Below are 16905 nucleotides of genomic sequence, written 5' to 3'. Positions count from 1 at the left end.
AGCCGAGCTTAATCGAGCCCGAGCTCAAGCCTAAAAGTAAGCTTTTTATATATATAATTATAAATATGAAAAATTTAATTAATAAATAGTAAACGAGCTCGAGCTCGAGCTTGAGAATCTACTCACGAGCCGAGTTCGAGCTCGGGCTCGCTCGGCTCATTTGCACCTCTGGTTATCAAGGTTAAGATATCTCTTGAAGTGTGGATGCTAACTTTAATTTATAATTCCTATTTACTAGCTTTTGGATTCGTATAAACTTCGTGATAATTGTTTAACTATTTAATGTCTTGTTTCCTTTCATTAATCAATATGAATGCCATCTGGTTGAATCCTCGCTTATTTCTTGTCCTTGAAGTCTAACCCACTTTACGGTCTATTGGAAGATTGATCGTCTTGAAACGGTCTCTATCATGTTTTCATCTTCCTTTTATAAGAAAGAAAAACAAACTAAACTTGCTATACACTTTTTGGAAAAAGACCTTCTAACATACTAATAATGGGGGAGGCAGTGTTCTACACGGAAGGGCTTCGTCTTCCTCTCTTAACAACAACCGACACCCTCACCTCGCCCTTGCATTTTGTCGCTCTATCGTTGTTCCATAGAAAACAACCAAATTTGGATATATTCGTGTTGGTGGTCGTAGGTAATTCGTCAGTGGAAGCCTTATTTTCTAATTTAAACTTATTAGTAATTACCGGGTCATAAAAAAACTAGATCCAATTTATATAATTTTGATGGACTAATTTGTTTGGTGTCAGGGGCGTAGCCAGCCTTAGGGGAATGAGTTCGGCCGAACCCGTACAAAATTTTGTTTTAATGTTATATATTAGTGTATTTTGACATCGAACCCGTAGAAATTTCAACATCGAACCCGTAGAAAACCCAAATATAAGTGGTAAACAGTTAGTCTTTTGTCCCTAAAAAATTTTCGAACCCGCAGGAAAAAATTTCTGGCTACGCCACTATTTGGTGTGAATCATTCTTTTATTCTTCTTGATCTCTTGCACAAATAAAAGGAAAATTTGAGAGAGAAAAATAGATAATCCGACAACTAATTCATAAAACTTCCACTACCGACTAAGTTATATAAGCCATAATTGTCAAACTGTAAAAGGACAATTAAAATATATTATGAAAATTATCAAACTAGTCGAGTTAACCAACTATTTTTCTAACCAACTATTTTTCTACCAAAATAGTTACCTGAACAAATAAAAAACCCCCTAACCACCTATTAGACATTTATAAGTATCTAGCCATTGGCTAAACACTTAAAAAATATTTTGATTTAGTTATTTTATTTTATAAAAAATTCGTGTGGTAATATCAGTCATAATGTTCATTCATGAACCAGACATGGTGTGAGAGTAAATTTTCTAAAAATAATTTAGAAGCAAAAATAGACGAGTGTATAGTTGTTAACAAAAAGTAACTAACTACAATGAAATATGTTTTTTTAACTACAAAAATAAACTTTGATTAACGGATGAAGATAAAAATATATAATTATCAGAAATACAAATAGAAGTTTATCTTATTTTGAAGCCGTTAATCCGTTAATGAGCTGGTGGTAGAGTGATAAGAGAGAGCGAGACGTGATGTTCCATGTGACCCAGGTCGATTCCTTCCTCCCACCATTTGATTTCGGCTGGTGATGATGAGAGACTAGGCGAGTAGACAACGATCACTAGTTGATTTTTAAACTAAACAAGTTTTATTGTCATGCTTTCGGATAAGTGTTCATGGTTTTTGGCATTAGGAGATGGTTCTCTCCCGATATGATGAAGGAGCAGTGTTGCAAAAATCCCGACTAGTCACCGATTAATCGCTAGTCCCCACTTCACTGATTAATTTTGGGCTAGTCGGCCAATTAATCGGTTAACGGTCAAATTCGGCCAAAATCGACGATTTTCGGCGAGATTCCGACCAAAATCAGTGGTTTCCGACGAGATTCCGACCCAAATCAACTATATTCGGCGAGATTGCAGCAAAAACTAGTGGTTTCCAGCGAGATTCCAGCCAATTTCCGGCCAAAATATGTTTGTGTATGTATAAAACTGAAAATTACATATAAAAATGTGTATGTGTATGTATAAAACTGAAAAATATACATTAAAGTCCGATCCGATTAATCCCGATTAATCTCGACTAATCCCGATTAATCGCTAGTCCCCACTCCACCGCCCGACCACCGACTAGCGATTTTTACAACACTGTGAAGGAGCATAGAAAGACATCAAACGATTCAAATGTGAATTAAGTAGAAATATAATAACTAAAATAAACATATAGCAAGAGTACTTATGGAGTTATGTAAATTTCGTGAAAGGATGATTACGAACCATGGATGGATCAACAAAGGTTTACACAACTGAAGTTAGTTTTTTTTTAATAGTAAGGGATATAATATGAAGGAAAAGGAATATGAATAAAAATATGAAAGCCGAGCTAAAGAGAGTGGAATGTGAAATTTTGAAAACGTTAAAGCAAATGTATATAAATTGTCATTAGTTTTTCAGCGTTTTTTACAATGAACAAATTGCCTATTTATATAGGCATAAAAAACTATTGTATAAAGGTTATTGGTGTTTTCTGTCAAAAGTCTTTAAGAAAAAATAAAACATCGTTGCACAAAAGAAAAGTTTTAATTACAGTTGACCAATTTCTAAAATAATGTTTTCTGTCATGTTTACAACGAATCTTGAAAATAGTTGAAGACATATGAGTCTTACTTACTTTTTACGATGCCGTTAGAATCTCTATTCATGTATCATCTAGTAAATTAGTAGTCCTTGTGGTATGCGTATTTTACGAGTCTGAAATTACTGATTTGGTTATTAGTGTGTCAAAACATAATGCATTTAATGTTAAAAAGTTGTCAATTTTTTGTGTTGTTTGCGTGGTTTTTCTCGTTATTATGATGTCCATAGTTATTTATGTCGTGTTTTTAATAAGACTGCTCGTTGTGGGCGGTAACACCACCGCCGAGTGGTATGCCCACATGGCCACCGACGTGTCAAGGCTTTTGCAGAGTTGGGAGCGGTAAACACCGCGCCGGGGCGGTAAAGCATGGGCGACGAGCATGGTATATGTTTACCAGTGGAATGCTTGGATGGCAACGGCAGCAAGGGTGTTGTCCTGCGTGAAGGTGAGGTGGAGGCCATACCACCCCTGGGCGGTAACCACAACGACTGGTTTAAAGGTGAATTTTTTAACTTTTAATATTTTGTCATTGAAAAAGATACACACATATATTGGTAAACAGTGAAACACAATATGTAACTAAATAATGGGTGTTAGTGATTCCATCTTTTACCTTCTTATAACTTGTATAAGTCATAAGTTATAAAGTTATAACTTATTAGTTATACACTCGCGATCTTAATTTTCCCAAACACCCCTTAGTTTCTGAATATAAAATGAATACACTTTTGAATAAATTGTTTAAAACTTAGAAAAAGATACACACATATATTGGTAAACAGTGAAACACAATATGTAACTAAATAATGGGTGTTAGTGATTCCATCTTTTACCTTCTTATAACTTGTATAAGTCATAAGTTATAAAGTTATAACTTATTAGTTATACACTCGCGATCTTAATTTTCCCAAACACCCCTTAGTTTCTGAATATAAAATGAATACACTTTTGAATAAATTGTTTAAAACTTAGAAAAAGAGAATCAGTGCTATTTGTGGGGTGCAGTCAGGATTTTGTCTGGTTTGTTTTCTCATGGCCAGAAAAGCCTCTGCCAAATTCAACCAAACACTCCAACAAACAATATGAACAATATTATTTCCATTGCCTCTTCCACCCGATTCCATCATATTCCTATTCCCGTACGCCGCCACAGCCGGAAGCCAGTGACCTGTTGCAGCAGTCAAACACAACAGGACAAAAAAAAGAACATATGGCCGTCAGTTTCTGTTGCCCTGTTCGGCTGCGGCTTCCTTCTGGGCCCACTCCTCGACGGCATCCACTCCAACGTTAATCTTGTCGTTTATCAAAACGGTTCCATCGATATCGGACCTCTTCACACTAACATCTGGGTGGCTCTCTATTATTTATTATTATTATTATTATTATTATTAAAGTTAAGATACAAATAAAATTAACTTGCCAGTAATTGAGTAATTATATAATTACAATATATAGTTTGTATGTAATTACCCTATTATCCTATTATGTAATTACATAACTATTCTAACTATATATATATAATTACCCTGATTGATTTTCACGTTTAACAAGTTAATTTCATTTGTATTATAAACTCTTTTTTTTACAATGTTCATTAAAATTGATGGTTGCATTGCAGGTTCCTCCATTGCTTGGATCGTTTTACGCCATTGTTGGTCTGCTTCAACTTTATCTCGATCACAAATTCTCACCCGATCTTCCTGAGGAGGATGGTTTCACTAAAGTCCTTGCTTCTCTTATGTGAGTATATCAGTAACATCAATTTCAATCACACCATCACTTGTTTGTTATTGTTAAATATAATATATTAATATTAGATTATTACCGATTTAAATCTAGAACCGAAACCCGAACCTAGTCCCTTTCGGGCTTTTCAAGTTTTGGTTAATTCGGTTTCGAGTATTTAACCTAGAAAACTGGATAAATAAATATTATATATGAATGAATAACAATATTTGTTTAAGTAATGAGCTCGGTACTAGTACTGGAAATACTGATACCTAAATTCGCAAAGAAAAGGATAACGGATCCGAAGACAAAAATTCGGTAAAATTCAGGTACCTTAACGGTCTGGAAATCTCAAAAAGTTAATGCCAAATTGGTACTGACGGTACCCGATTCGGTACCGGTACCATTTTCTCATCCCTAGTATTGAGAACATAGATGGATACGATCGAACAAAAAACGGTAAAATTGAACAAAAACCGATCAGACAAAAACCTATAGAATCGAACGAACTTGAAATCGATCCAACAAAAATCAGTAGAGTTAATATAACAATTAAGCAATTAGAACTTAGAAGTAGAATAGCCAGAGAACTAGAAACCGATGGAATGCCAATCGAAGCGTCAAATGAATATGTGGCTGAATACTAAACGGATGAACACACACTATTAGGGTATAAAATACTGAACGAGTTTTCGGGTTGACCCGAAACCCATAAGCGAATAACCAGTAACTTAACCGAATTAGAACGCGCCGGGTAGCTTGAATACGGGTTCCACACTTCCATGTATACTAGTACTTTCTGGTTGGTTTTTTTGTTGCGGATACGGATATTAGGTTTTATTCGTGTTTAGATTACATTAATTCATCATGTGTATGTATTGAGTTTCCCTATCATTTAATTTAATTATACAATATTTCGTAAAACTGTAGTCCGTTACTTTTACAGTTATAAATCATTGTTGATGTGAGTGCGAGTGCAGAGCGTTGGTAGTGTTCTTGGATCTAAGCGCTGAGCTGTACAAGGCTGGAGTTGCGGACAACGTGGAAGCCTACATACTGTTTGCTGGTGCTGAGTTGATGTGGTTACGTCTGGACCGATCTCGGCTGGGGTTCGCTCTGGCTTGCATAGTTGGTCTGGTCTGCCCGCTTGCCGAGATTCCTGTAATGAAGTAAGCAACTTCAACCAACTTATTCCTTTGAAGAATCAATATGTTTATAGGTATAGTGATGGCAGTAAGTTTTGTCTCCAGATTGTTTCACCTATGGTACTATCCTCAGGCAAATATTGAGATACTGGGCCAGGTAATTAGTATTTGAAATCTACGACTATAACCGCAACCAAACTATTTATTTTTCTTGTTTTGTTATTGATCCAGGGTCTAGTAACTTGGACTCTCACTTGCTATTTCGCCTACACGCCGTTCTTAATTGCATTATCGCGGTGGCTCAAGACAGTTGTAACGAATGCAATGGCGGAAAGGTGAATTCGTCTCTTGATTATGAAGTCTCAAACAAGATGATTACATTCAGAATGTGGTTCAAAAGATAACTCTTAACCTCAACAATATATTTTATTTTGAATATTTTGTAATTTTAAGTAAAAGATAATAGAAAGCTTGTAAGATTTGAACATATAAGTAATTATGATTCTTTTTTGTTGGGTATTATGTGGAGCAGCATAGTGTTTTATAGTTGAGTGCTCAACTTTGTATGATCAAAATATATATTTTAAATTTAAGGAAGACAACCAAATTGTCAATACATTTGGTTTTTTTGTTAGAAAAGGTACCAACTTTCATGTCTAAAGCCAAACATAGCTCTTATTTATTTATATTTAAACTTGCAATTCCTCACCGTGATTACTTCGATTTGAAACTTCCTTAATGTTAATCAATGACCGATTTGGTGGTAACCTTTGGGCGTCGTATGTTTCTTTGGTTATAGTTTCGCCCCCCCCCCCCCCCCCCACGGCGATAGGGTCAAAGTACTAGTTAACTAATAATTTGGACAACTAAAAGTAATGCATATTTACTGATGTACATATGTTAGTATGTTACATTAGTCTAAAACATAGTTAAAAACCATGTTCTCACATTAACGCTCTATTCTTGAGTTCACTTAATGTGGGAAAAAAAAAGAGAAACTTTTTTGTATTCAATTCTTTTTTATTTTATCTTTCCTTTCTTTTCTTCTCGTTTCTTTCCAAAGTTAGAAAAAAAAAAACATTTTCTTTCAACTTCGTCTTTAATTCTCTTCCAGGGCCTTCTTTTTCTTTCATTCAATGAAACTTTATGAACACAATTTTCACTAATTTATTTTATTTTTCTTAAAAAACTATGAAAACACAATATCATTTTTTATTTCCTTATATTTCATTTCTTTTTCACCCTTAAATTAACTCAAGAACAAAGCATAAATGTTCAAACTTGTGAATCTCGCATCGATGATGATCCACAAAATCAAGATATAGAGGCTGCTAACCAAAGTAAAGAAACTCTGGAGACGACAATGTGACATGTTAGTATGGTGGAAAGTCAAGTATCAAGAAAACATATGACAAAGAGAATGAAAAAAAGAAGTTATTTCTTTTAAAATTATAAAACAAATCACCCAAATAAAAACCAAAATTTTGAATTGTCTCATTATATGATTCTATGTTTCCGAGTTTCATGTAACAAGAGAAATGAAAGGAAATGAAGGGATGAAAAGAAATTATTATGTTCTGGAGTTTTATTAAAGAAAGAAAACAACAAAAATGTGTTTCAAAGTTTCATTAAAGAAAAAGTAAAGAAAAAAACGAGTGAAAATATAAGATAAATAAAAAGTAATTTAGAATAAAAAAAGGAAAGAATTTAAATGAAAGAATTCAAAAGGAAAAGTGAATAATAGAAAGCAAAATGAAAACATTTTCTTTCACTCTACTTGGTAACACAACTTTAAAGTTTTCATGAACTACTAAATTTCATTTAAAAAAAGAAAAAGTCACGTAAAAGTTAAAAAGTAACATGCTTAATCCTGGTCAACATTTAAAGTTTTAAAAAAACTAACATTTATATTCACTTAACTTTAAAAAATAACATTCATAAAACTATTTCATAAGAGTATTTACATTTAATTCTTTATCTTCAAATTTAAAAATATATTAAAAATCACTACATTTTCTCTCTTTTTTTAATTAAATAATAATTTTTTATACATTTATTATTACAATTTCTCTTTCCTTCACTATTAATCACTTTCAAAATATATTAAAAAATTATAGGAATTTAATCTTTCAAATAAACAAAAGAATTACTATATTTCTATCTCAATCACTTACAACACGATAATCACTCTTTATATTATAAAAAAATTCAGTCATATAACATGGAGGATTGGATGTGAATGATGTAAGATAGGAAATTACTTTAGTGAAGTACCGAAGCAGTGAATATCTTCTGTTTTAATAATATAGTGAACTTACCATTATGATAGATAAAATATGGTAATATGGTTATAATAAAATGATAGTATGATACCATGGCCATCAGCTTCAACACAAATATAAACCAGTAAATCACTAACCTAGGGTTTGTAACAATCACCAATTCACCATCACCATGGCCATCACCTCCACATCCTTCCTAACCAAAGGCTCACAAGTCGAAGTCAGCTCACACATATCCAACTCCAACGACGGCGCCTGGTACACCGCCACCGTAATCCACCCACCGCCGTCCACTCACGCCACCGGCAACTCCCTAGTCTACGTCGAGTACCACAACCTCCTATCTGAAGACGGTTCGAACAACAGGATGCGTGAGTATGCTAACGTTGCTTACGTCAGACCGGCACCGGTTCACCACGCCGGTCCGGTCAGGTTTCAGGTTAATGATCACGTGGACGCGTTTTATAGAGACGGATGGTGGACTGGTGTTGTTACTAGTGTTGTTGATCATGAGAATTACGTTGTTGCGTTCGAGAACCCGATCGTTGAGGTTCGGTTTCGGTGTGAGGAGTTACGGATGCATAAGGAGTGGATCGGTGGGAGGTGGATCGAGCGGAACAAGCAGGTAGTTGTTACTAACTTATTATATTAATAGTTAGTAATTAGTAATAGTAATGATAGGATTTGTTATTGATTAATTGAGTTATTGTTTAAAATTATATATGTTTTGGGGATTGTTTGATTTCTTCACTATACAGTATAAGTATTAGGCTAATTGTGACAATCCGTATCGAGTTGCTTGATATTATATGCTGTTGTTAGTGTCTTGTTGGAGTTTTGAAAGTTCCCGGCTTCCCGCACTATTTTATCAGTTTATGTGTATGTGTGGCTGGAAATGAATCGAGCGTTCGGTGAACTTTTGTGAATTGTTTTTGTTTTAAATTGAACAGCTATGAACAAGGAATTCCTTTCGATTGACTAAATGAACGGACACAAATAGAGGCTGTGTTATTGGCTTATTGTGTTTGTTGTTATATTAATAGACTGCAATGCTAGGGTTTGTTATTGACTAATTGAGTTATTGTTTAAAATCATATGTGTTTTGGGGATTGTTTGATGTCTTCACTATACAGTATAAGTATTAGGGCTAATTGTGACAATTCGTATCGAGTTGCTTGATAATTTATGCTGTTTTTAGTGCCTTGTCGGAGTTTTGAAAGTTCCCGCACTATTTTATCAGTTTATGTGTATGTGTGGCTGGAAATGAATCGAACGTTCGGCAAACAGACACAGATAGAGGCTGTGTTATTGGCTTATTGAGTTTGTTGTTATATTAATAGACTGCAGTGCTAGGGTTTGTTATTGACTTATTGAGTTATTGTTTAAATTCATATGTGTTTTGGGGATTGTTTGATGTCTTCACTATACAGTATAAGTATTAGGGCTAGTTGTGACATCGAGTTGCTTGATAATTTATGCTGTTGTTAGTGCCTTGTCGGAGTTTTGAAAGTTTCCGCACTATTTTATCAGTTTATGTGTATGTGTAGCTGGAAATGAATCGAACGCTCGGCAAAGTGCAAACTGTTTGTGAATTGTTCGTTTGTTTTAAATTGAACGGACATGAACAAGGGATTTCTTTCGATTGACTAAATGAACGGAGACAGATAGAGGCTGTGTTATTGGCTTATTGAGTTTGTTGTTATATTAATCATATCTGTTTTGGGGATTGTTTGATTTCTTCACTATACAGTAAGTTTTAGGGCTAATTGTTTCAATCGGTTTCGAGTTGCTTGATAATTTGTCCTATTTTTATCAGTTTATGTGTATGTATGGCTGGAAATGAATTGAACATTCGGCGAACTGTTTGTGAACTATTCGTTTGTTTTAAATTGAACGGACATGAACAAGGAGTTTCTTTCGATTGACTAAATGAACGGACACAAATAGAGGCTGTGTTATTGGCTTATTGAGTTTGTTGTTATATTAATAGACTGCAATGTTATTGGCTTATTGAGTTATTGTTTAAAATCATGTGTGTTTTGGGGATTGTTTGGTTTCATCACTGTACAGTAAGTTATAGGACTAATTGTTTCAATTGGTTTCGAGTTGGTTGCATAGTTATTAAAAACACATCGCCCAGGCGCCTAGGCGATATTTTAGGGCGAGGCGCAGTTATAGCGACTTTGTTGACTTAAGTTGAAATTATTGGAGAAAATTCGGTAAGTGTATCTTTTTTGATTTTTTTTTATTTACTCTGATTTTATTTGATTAATTCCTTGTAAAACTTACATAAAATTCATGGTATTAACATAATTAACTCTTAATCTCTTATGAACGGCATTTTGGTTATTCTTATCACATAGCAAGAATTACAGAGCTTACCAGAAGAAAATAGGTTAGCAATATATATATATATATATATATATATGATTGATTTCTTTTTGAGAACCACTTTGAGTTTTAAGAACTCGAAAGAACTCAACGTAACAATTTTTTTTTTCGAATTTTTTTACACATGTGTAATACGTAAGTGTAAGTGATGTACAAAAAATTACGTTATTTTTTTACACACCGAATCGACTTTTTACACACGTGTAACTAACGTTTAAACATGTGTAATTATAAAAAAATACTTATTCTCTCTCTTGCTTCATTTTTTAATTAAATTTAATCTCAGCCACATATTTCATATCATTTAGTTAAATGTGTGGTTCAAAATTGAGTTCTTAAAGTTCTTAAAACTCACCATGGTTCTCAAAATAACCCTCCCCTATATATATATATATATATATATATATATATATTAATTTTTGTTTTCGATTATCAGGCTAGTAATATTCTGTTTTGTTAATTTAGTCCACTGTGTTAATGTTTTGATTTTTGTTTTTTTAACTGGCGAACAGTACAATCGTTTTTATATTTATTGATTTATGATATTTTTTTTGCTTTTGAGTATGAACAATTTGGTTATTTTAGATTTTCATATGATTTTAGAAAATATGGTTGAATATTATGCTTGGTATTTGAATAAAGTGTTGTTTGCCATTACAAATTTTGTTTGTGAATTTTTTTATTCAAGTGCGCTTTTTTTTCTCCCAGGCCCGCGCTTTTTTTTCTCCCAGGCCCACGCTTTTTTTGCGCCTAGCGCCCGAGGAAGGCCTGCTCGCCTTAATTGCGCCTATCGCATTTAATAACTATGGTTGGTTGATAATTTGTCCTATTTTATCAGTTTATGTGTATGCATGGCTGGAAATGAATTGAATGTTCGGCGAACTGTTTGTGAACTATTCGTTCGTTTTAAATTGAACGGACATGATCAAGGAATTTCTTTCGATTGACTAAATGAACGGACACAAATAGAGGCTGTGTTTGTGAATGTTTGATAATGTGTCCGTTTATGTTTGTTTGTTTATATTTGTTTGTTAGAGGTTTTTTATATTTTTAAATGACTTTTCTAATCTTTAATATAAATTTAAGCAAAACTGAGTATTATGTGATTAGTTTGCATGTAGAATTAGCATATGAGTATGAATGTTAGGGAAAGCACCAACACAAATTTGGTAGTCCGAGCGAACTGTTGACACTGACTATTCTCGGTTAGCCAAATCAATAGAACATTGTTTGTCTTAGTTTGTGCTCATGAACCGTTCACGAACAAGTTCATTTCCTTAATGAACGAACACGGACAAGAAATTTCGTTCAGTTAGGTATTCGTGAACTGTTCGCTTGCCCGATAAAAGCTTAGTAACGAAATGAACAAGACCTTGTTCGATTGGTTCGGTTCGTTTACGGATTTTTTACTTGCTTTCATTTTGATCTTGGTATAATAGTTTTGTAACTTAAGAGGTATATTTGTTGTTTATATAATGATGGTAATGGTTGCTTTAATGCTTCTGATTTTTTTATATTTTATTATTAGAAGGAAACGGCGGGATGGATGTTTACTGTGGGAAAGAAAGTAGAGGTGTCTTTTGAGAAAGAAGGTCTGCGGGATGTTTGGTTTCCTGCAACTGTTCTAAAAAACTCAGGCAACTCTGCTTTTCTAGTTGAGTATCAGCCAAGAACTGGTAACGAGGCAATTATTCACACTACAGTAGATTACCATCATATACGACCCTCGCCACCTTATCTAAAGGATAAGAATTTTGGTGTGTCGGTAAAGGTTGATGTTTATTATGATTTTGGGTGGTGGTGTGGAGTAATTACCAAAGTACTTCCTGATAATAGGTATAATGTGTTTTTTAAACATACAAAAAGCACACAAGAATTTATTTACTCAAAAGTTAGGCCACATATGGAGTGGAAAGGGGGGAAATGGTTCAACACTTCTCAGGTATTCATATTATAAATTAGTTATGGGTGCTTTATTTGGTTGCCTAAGCTAAACGTTTCAAACAAATAAGTTGGCATTACCAATTAGGTGTCTTGCTCAGTTTTTTTATAGAACCTAGGCAAGATAAGACTGAGTGGCTTTAGGATTGTATGAAAACTAATTACTATGCATTGAACTTGGATCTTCTTCGTGGGTTCTATAGTTTTAGTTTTCGCTTTGTGCGATATATTGTTATAGTGTTGTGAGTTTTAATTCTTTGAAGGATGATACGGCTTTGAGGACAACGAATACTGAGATTGAGCAGGCAACCCCTGTCACCGGTAAAGAGTCGCCAACATCAGTAATGAAGAGAAAAAGACAAGATCTTGGTAGCAACGATAAGGCCTCACCAAGTGGCGACGTAATGAAGGTTGACTCCAGTAAAAAAAAGAAACATCAATCTAATGGTCAATCTAAAGGTGTTGACTCTGCAGTGAGTGGAACAACTGACCAAGACTCTAGTAAAACTGAGGATCTTACTAATGGAAAGAAAGTGGTGAGTTGAATATCAAATAAGCAATATTTGGTTTTGTTTATCCCTTCGCTTACTGTTTGAGAGGAGAGGGGGGGGGGTTGACTTCTCATTTTTGTATATATTATACAAACTGATTTGTTTTAATCATGTGAATATTAATTGTGTGAAGGGTGGCACGGCTGTGAGGACAACTCATTCCTTGATAGGTAAACAGCCACAGCCTTTGAATCCAACAATAATATTGAAGAAACATAAGACCACACCAAACGATGAAATTATGAATGTTGATTCAGATAAAAAAAAGATGCCCCCATCTGTTGGTCAATCTGAAGGCTTTGACTCCGAAGTGAATGGAATGACTGACCAAGCCTCTAGTAAAACTGAGAATCTTTCTCATGAAAAGAAAGCGGTGAGTTAAATATTGATTTGTTTTGTTTATCCCTTCATTCAGTGTTCAAGGCGGGGAATTGACTTCTCATACACACACACACACAGGGAGAGGTTCATTACAGAAGACCATATTATTGCGAGATCATAAAGAACAAACCTAAGTTGTTTACTTTTTCTAGTAATGGTTCATATTTTTATAAAAACTTTTACTTGTTACATACGAATGTCTATGTTTATATCCATATAAAAACCCTTAAATTAATTTGTTTGCGCGTATTTTCTCTCACATTCAAGCATTAGCTACACACGTGTAGGTTCTATAAATAAATGGATTTTGTTTATGTATTTAATATCTAGAATGTTAAAAGAAATGAGTAAATATTGCATTTTAACTATTTCCTTGTAATATAACGTTTTTTTCATTGTAATATAACGTTTTCTAAAATTGAAAAATGAATGTTCTATTTTGTTCGTTCTATATTTGCAGAAAAGCTGTCTTCTGCGTAGAACCCTTCTGTACGCGCGCGCGTGTGTGTATGCTTATGCATTGAACTTAGATCTGCTTTGTGGCGTCTCAAGTTTTAATTTTTCTTTTGCACACTGTTTTATAATAATCATACGAATATTAATTCTGTGAAGGGTGACATGGCTGTGGGGACAACTGATTCTTTGATAGATAATCTGATTGAGCAGACAACACCTACCATCGGTAAACAGTCTCCTGTTGCAACATCAATAGTGGAAGGAAAAGCACAAAAAAATGTTGATAACAATGGTGAGACCTCACCAAGTGATAAAATTGGTAATGGTGATTCAAGTACAAAAAAGAAACAACCTTCTGATGGTCAATCTGAGAACCTTGACTCTGAAGTGAGTGAAATGACTGACCAAGAGAAAAGAGAAAGAAATACTGAAATGAAAGCTTCAACAAAAGTTTCTAAAACAAAAAAAGGGGGATTAAGCAAAGAGCTTAAAAGCTTGCAAGCTTCGACAAAGGGTGTGATTAAATCGAACCCTAGTTTTCTGTATATTTTTAAATTTGTTATTTAAAAACTTTTATACACATATATGGGTTTTTATTTTAAGCACTCAAGGTGAAAGCACTTTGCAGGATCAGAAGTCGACTTGTTCAGAACAAGAACCCAAGAACTTGTTGCAAAAAAAGATGCTACCAAAAATCTCCCTCTTATCTTGGATTTGCAGTGTAACGCGATGACAGTATCAGAAGGGAAGATGGTTCAGAAGCCGCTTGGTGAAAAAACTTCAAATGTCGCTGAAACTGACACGAATCAACCAGACAGTCCATTGGCACCATTAACAGTGGTTGATCAGGTGAGAAAGTTATTATAATAATTAGCAAGAAAACACTAATTGTTGTTACCTGCATTTAAAAATCGTATTGGATGGTTGGAATATATTTTATGTTTTTATTAGGAGGGAAGTGAAGGGGATGCTGCATCTGTTGCTCTTAAAAGGAAAACAAAAAAGAACTCAAGGAAAGGAAAACGAGTAAAGCGACGGGCAATCAGTGATATAAATACTGAATCTCCATCTCAAGGTACACTAGTAGCTTCCTGATATGTTTTGGTAATTTGGTGGATCACATTACATAATAATTATGCAGTCATGATCCACTGACTCAGGCTCAGCTTGTTTGTCTCATTTAGGGGTGTAAACGAGTCAAGCCTGAACTTGCATAAGTTCTAGCTCGGCTCGTTCGAGTTTTATTTCTAAAAATCTAGCTTGGTTTGTGAGTAGTTTTTCAAGCTCCATCCCGGCTAGTTTATTAATTTATTTACCTTTTTAATTATTATTTTTATATATACTTAATAGTTAAAAAAATATATATGCACCATATCATATATTTAGTTAATTTTTGTATTAATGCTAAATAAAAGTTATGTAAATAACATGCTTGTTTAGTAGCTTATGAGCAGTTTGGCTTGTTTATACCCCTAGTCCCACTAAACATTTATGTATGTTTTTTAAATAATGGTATTTTTATTTTATATGAGCGGACTCTTGAGTAATTCAAATGTGTTGATTTGGTTTCAACAGTTTCTGTAGTTTCCAAAGATGCGTCTAAAGAAAAAGCAGATGGGAGCTTGGAGAAGGATTCAACAACAAATCCAGAAGCTTCTGTTGGGAAATCCCTGGACACCATGCCTGTTGATAAACCGATTTTAAAACGGTGTGAAGGAAATCATTCTCCAGTAACGATTTCTAATCAACATGCATCTAAAGAAAAACCAGATGTGAGCTTGGAGAAGGATTCAACAGCAAATCCAGAAGCTTCTGTTGGGAAATCCCTAGACACCGTGCCTGTTCCTGTTGATCAATCGATTTTAAGGCTGTGTGAAGGAAATCATTCTCCAGTAACGATTTCTAATCAACAATTGAATCCATCTGTAGAGGGAACCGTGGAGGATTCAACATCAAGGGCAAGTGTAGGACCATTGGATTTAGGAAACTTGCCATTTATCAGAAGCATGGCTCTTTGGAAAACACTGGAATCAATGGAAGCCTTCCGAAAGCTTCCACAGAAACCACATTTCCGTCCTTTATTGAACGGAGTTAAAGAGGGCGCTCGAGAAGGCTTAGCCATTGCCGCCATGGTTAACTTTGCAACCACAGTTGACCAGGCTTGCAGCCTGAAAATTGATGATCCAAGAAGTGTAATCGAGGACTGTTTGGAAACGCTAGTAGAACTTGAAGACAACGGGTTTGCTGTCGAGGTGCTAAGACAACGGTTAACCTCATTCCTTTCAATAAAGGACAAACACGAGAAATTGGTTGAACAGTCAAAAGGGATCGCTGAGGAACTGGAAGAGCGTAAGATACAAGATAAGATAATCGAGGCGGAGATTGAAGAAATGAATAGACAAATTAAAGAATCAGAGGAATTAAAGACAAGTGCTTTGGTTAAAAAGGAAAAAATAATTTCGGAACTTGGTGCGATGGAGGGAATCAAACAAGTAATTAAGGAAATCGATGCCGAGTTTGATAACTTGACAAAAGCCCCATATGTGTAAAACAACATATGATCAGTGGCTTTGGGTAGTTTTTTTGTTGCTGATGTTTTCATGTGAATGTGAGTTGTAAAGCCATGCATATATATATATTTAACCGCATACAATTGGCTGATTGATGAACCTCATTGCCAAAGGAGTTAACTTGAAGTTGATTTGGACCAAGTTTTATTTGATTATGCAAGTTTTAGGTGTTTTAAACACGGTTGTAATTGGTTGAAAACGGATAATGTCATGAGTTACATACATGGGATGGACTAGAAACATGGGTTCTGTCTGCACTGAAACATACATGTATATGTAATGAATATATGTTTTACACAGGTTGTGTTACCAATGACATGTCATTTACTGGGAATGGACTAGACAAGTTGCATGAGTTGGGGTGTTGGACCAAATATAGATGTTTGTGTCTGTGTTACTCAAAACAAATGTAAGGTTAACGCGTGCGCACGCACGCACAAGGGTATAACAGGTGTCCTATAGAAGAGTAAATGCTTCGATGAAAAACATAAAAATATGGCAACGAGGACACGAGGCTAACACACCAACATAAAAATATGGCAACGAGGACACAAGGCTAACACATCGTTGTAAAGGGTTAGACACAAGGTGATAGAAACCGAAAATCTAAATTACTAAAACTAACATAACTAGCTAAATTCGAGATAGGCTTGATCTCCGATTAGCCAATTCGAGATGGCAATTCTCCAAATACAAGGTTTAGAAACCCTAATTTTATAATAATAACATTGACATTCATTACAAGGAAAAGTGAAA

At 34.5% G+C, this 16905-nt stretch overlaps 2 protein-coding genes across 3 annotated transcripts; both read left to right on the top strand.

Annotated features, from left to right (window-relative positions):
- Positions 1-3741: 3741 nt before the first annotated feature.
- LOC143561224 (uncharacterized) lies at positions 3742-6094 on the top strand. Its single transcript, XM_077049351.1, has 5 exons — positions 3742-4053; positions 4323-4444; positions 5413-5601; positions 5683-5734; positions 5809-6094. The coding sequence occupies exons 1-5, from the start codon at positions 3787-3789 to the stop codon at positions 5914-5916; spliced, it is 738 nt and encodes a 245-aa protein (XP_076905466.1). The 5' UTR covers positions 3742-3786; the 3' UTR covers positions 5917-6094.
- Positions 6095-7961: 1867 nt separating this feature from the next.
- On the top strand, positions 7962-16436 carry LOC143561241 (uncharacterized). Of its 2 annotated transcripts, XM_077049373.1 has the most exons (9): positions 7962-8484; positions 11782-12192; positions 12455-12727; positions 12876-12912; positions 13000-13115; positions 13736-14093; positions 14208-14428; positions 14531-14654; positions 15155-16436. In XM_077049373.1, the coding sequence occupies exons 1-9, from the start codon at positions 8032-8034 to the stop codon at positions 16126-16128; spliced, it is 2967 nt and encodes a 988-aa protein (XP_076905488.1). In that variant the 5' UTR covers positions 7962-8031; the 3' UTR covers positions 16129-16436. The 2 variants fall into 2 exon arrangements, with proteins under 2 accessions (XP_076905488.1, XP_076905487.1); XM_077049372.1 differs by having other exon boundaries at positions 12876-13115.
- Positions 16437-16905: the final 469 nt, after the last annotated feature.

Source organism: Bidens hawaiensis, unplaced genomic scaffold (genome assembly GCF_021521415.1).
Source record: "Bidens hawaiensis isolate Kalapana, Puna unplaced genomic scaffold, B.hawaiensis_p1.1 tig00020643_1, whole genome shotgun sequence".
NCBI classification, from domain to species: domain Eukaryota; kingdom Viridiplantae; phylum Streptophyta; class Magnoliopsida; order Asterales; family Asteraceae; genus Bidens; species Bidens hawaiensis.
The sequence above is the reverse complement of the archived record's forward strand: the minus strand, read 5'-3'. Positions and strand labels throughout refer to the sequence as shown.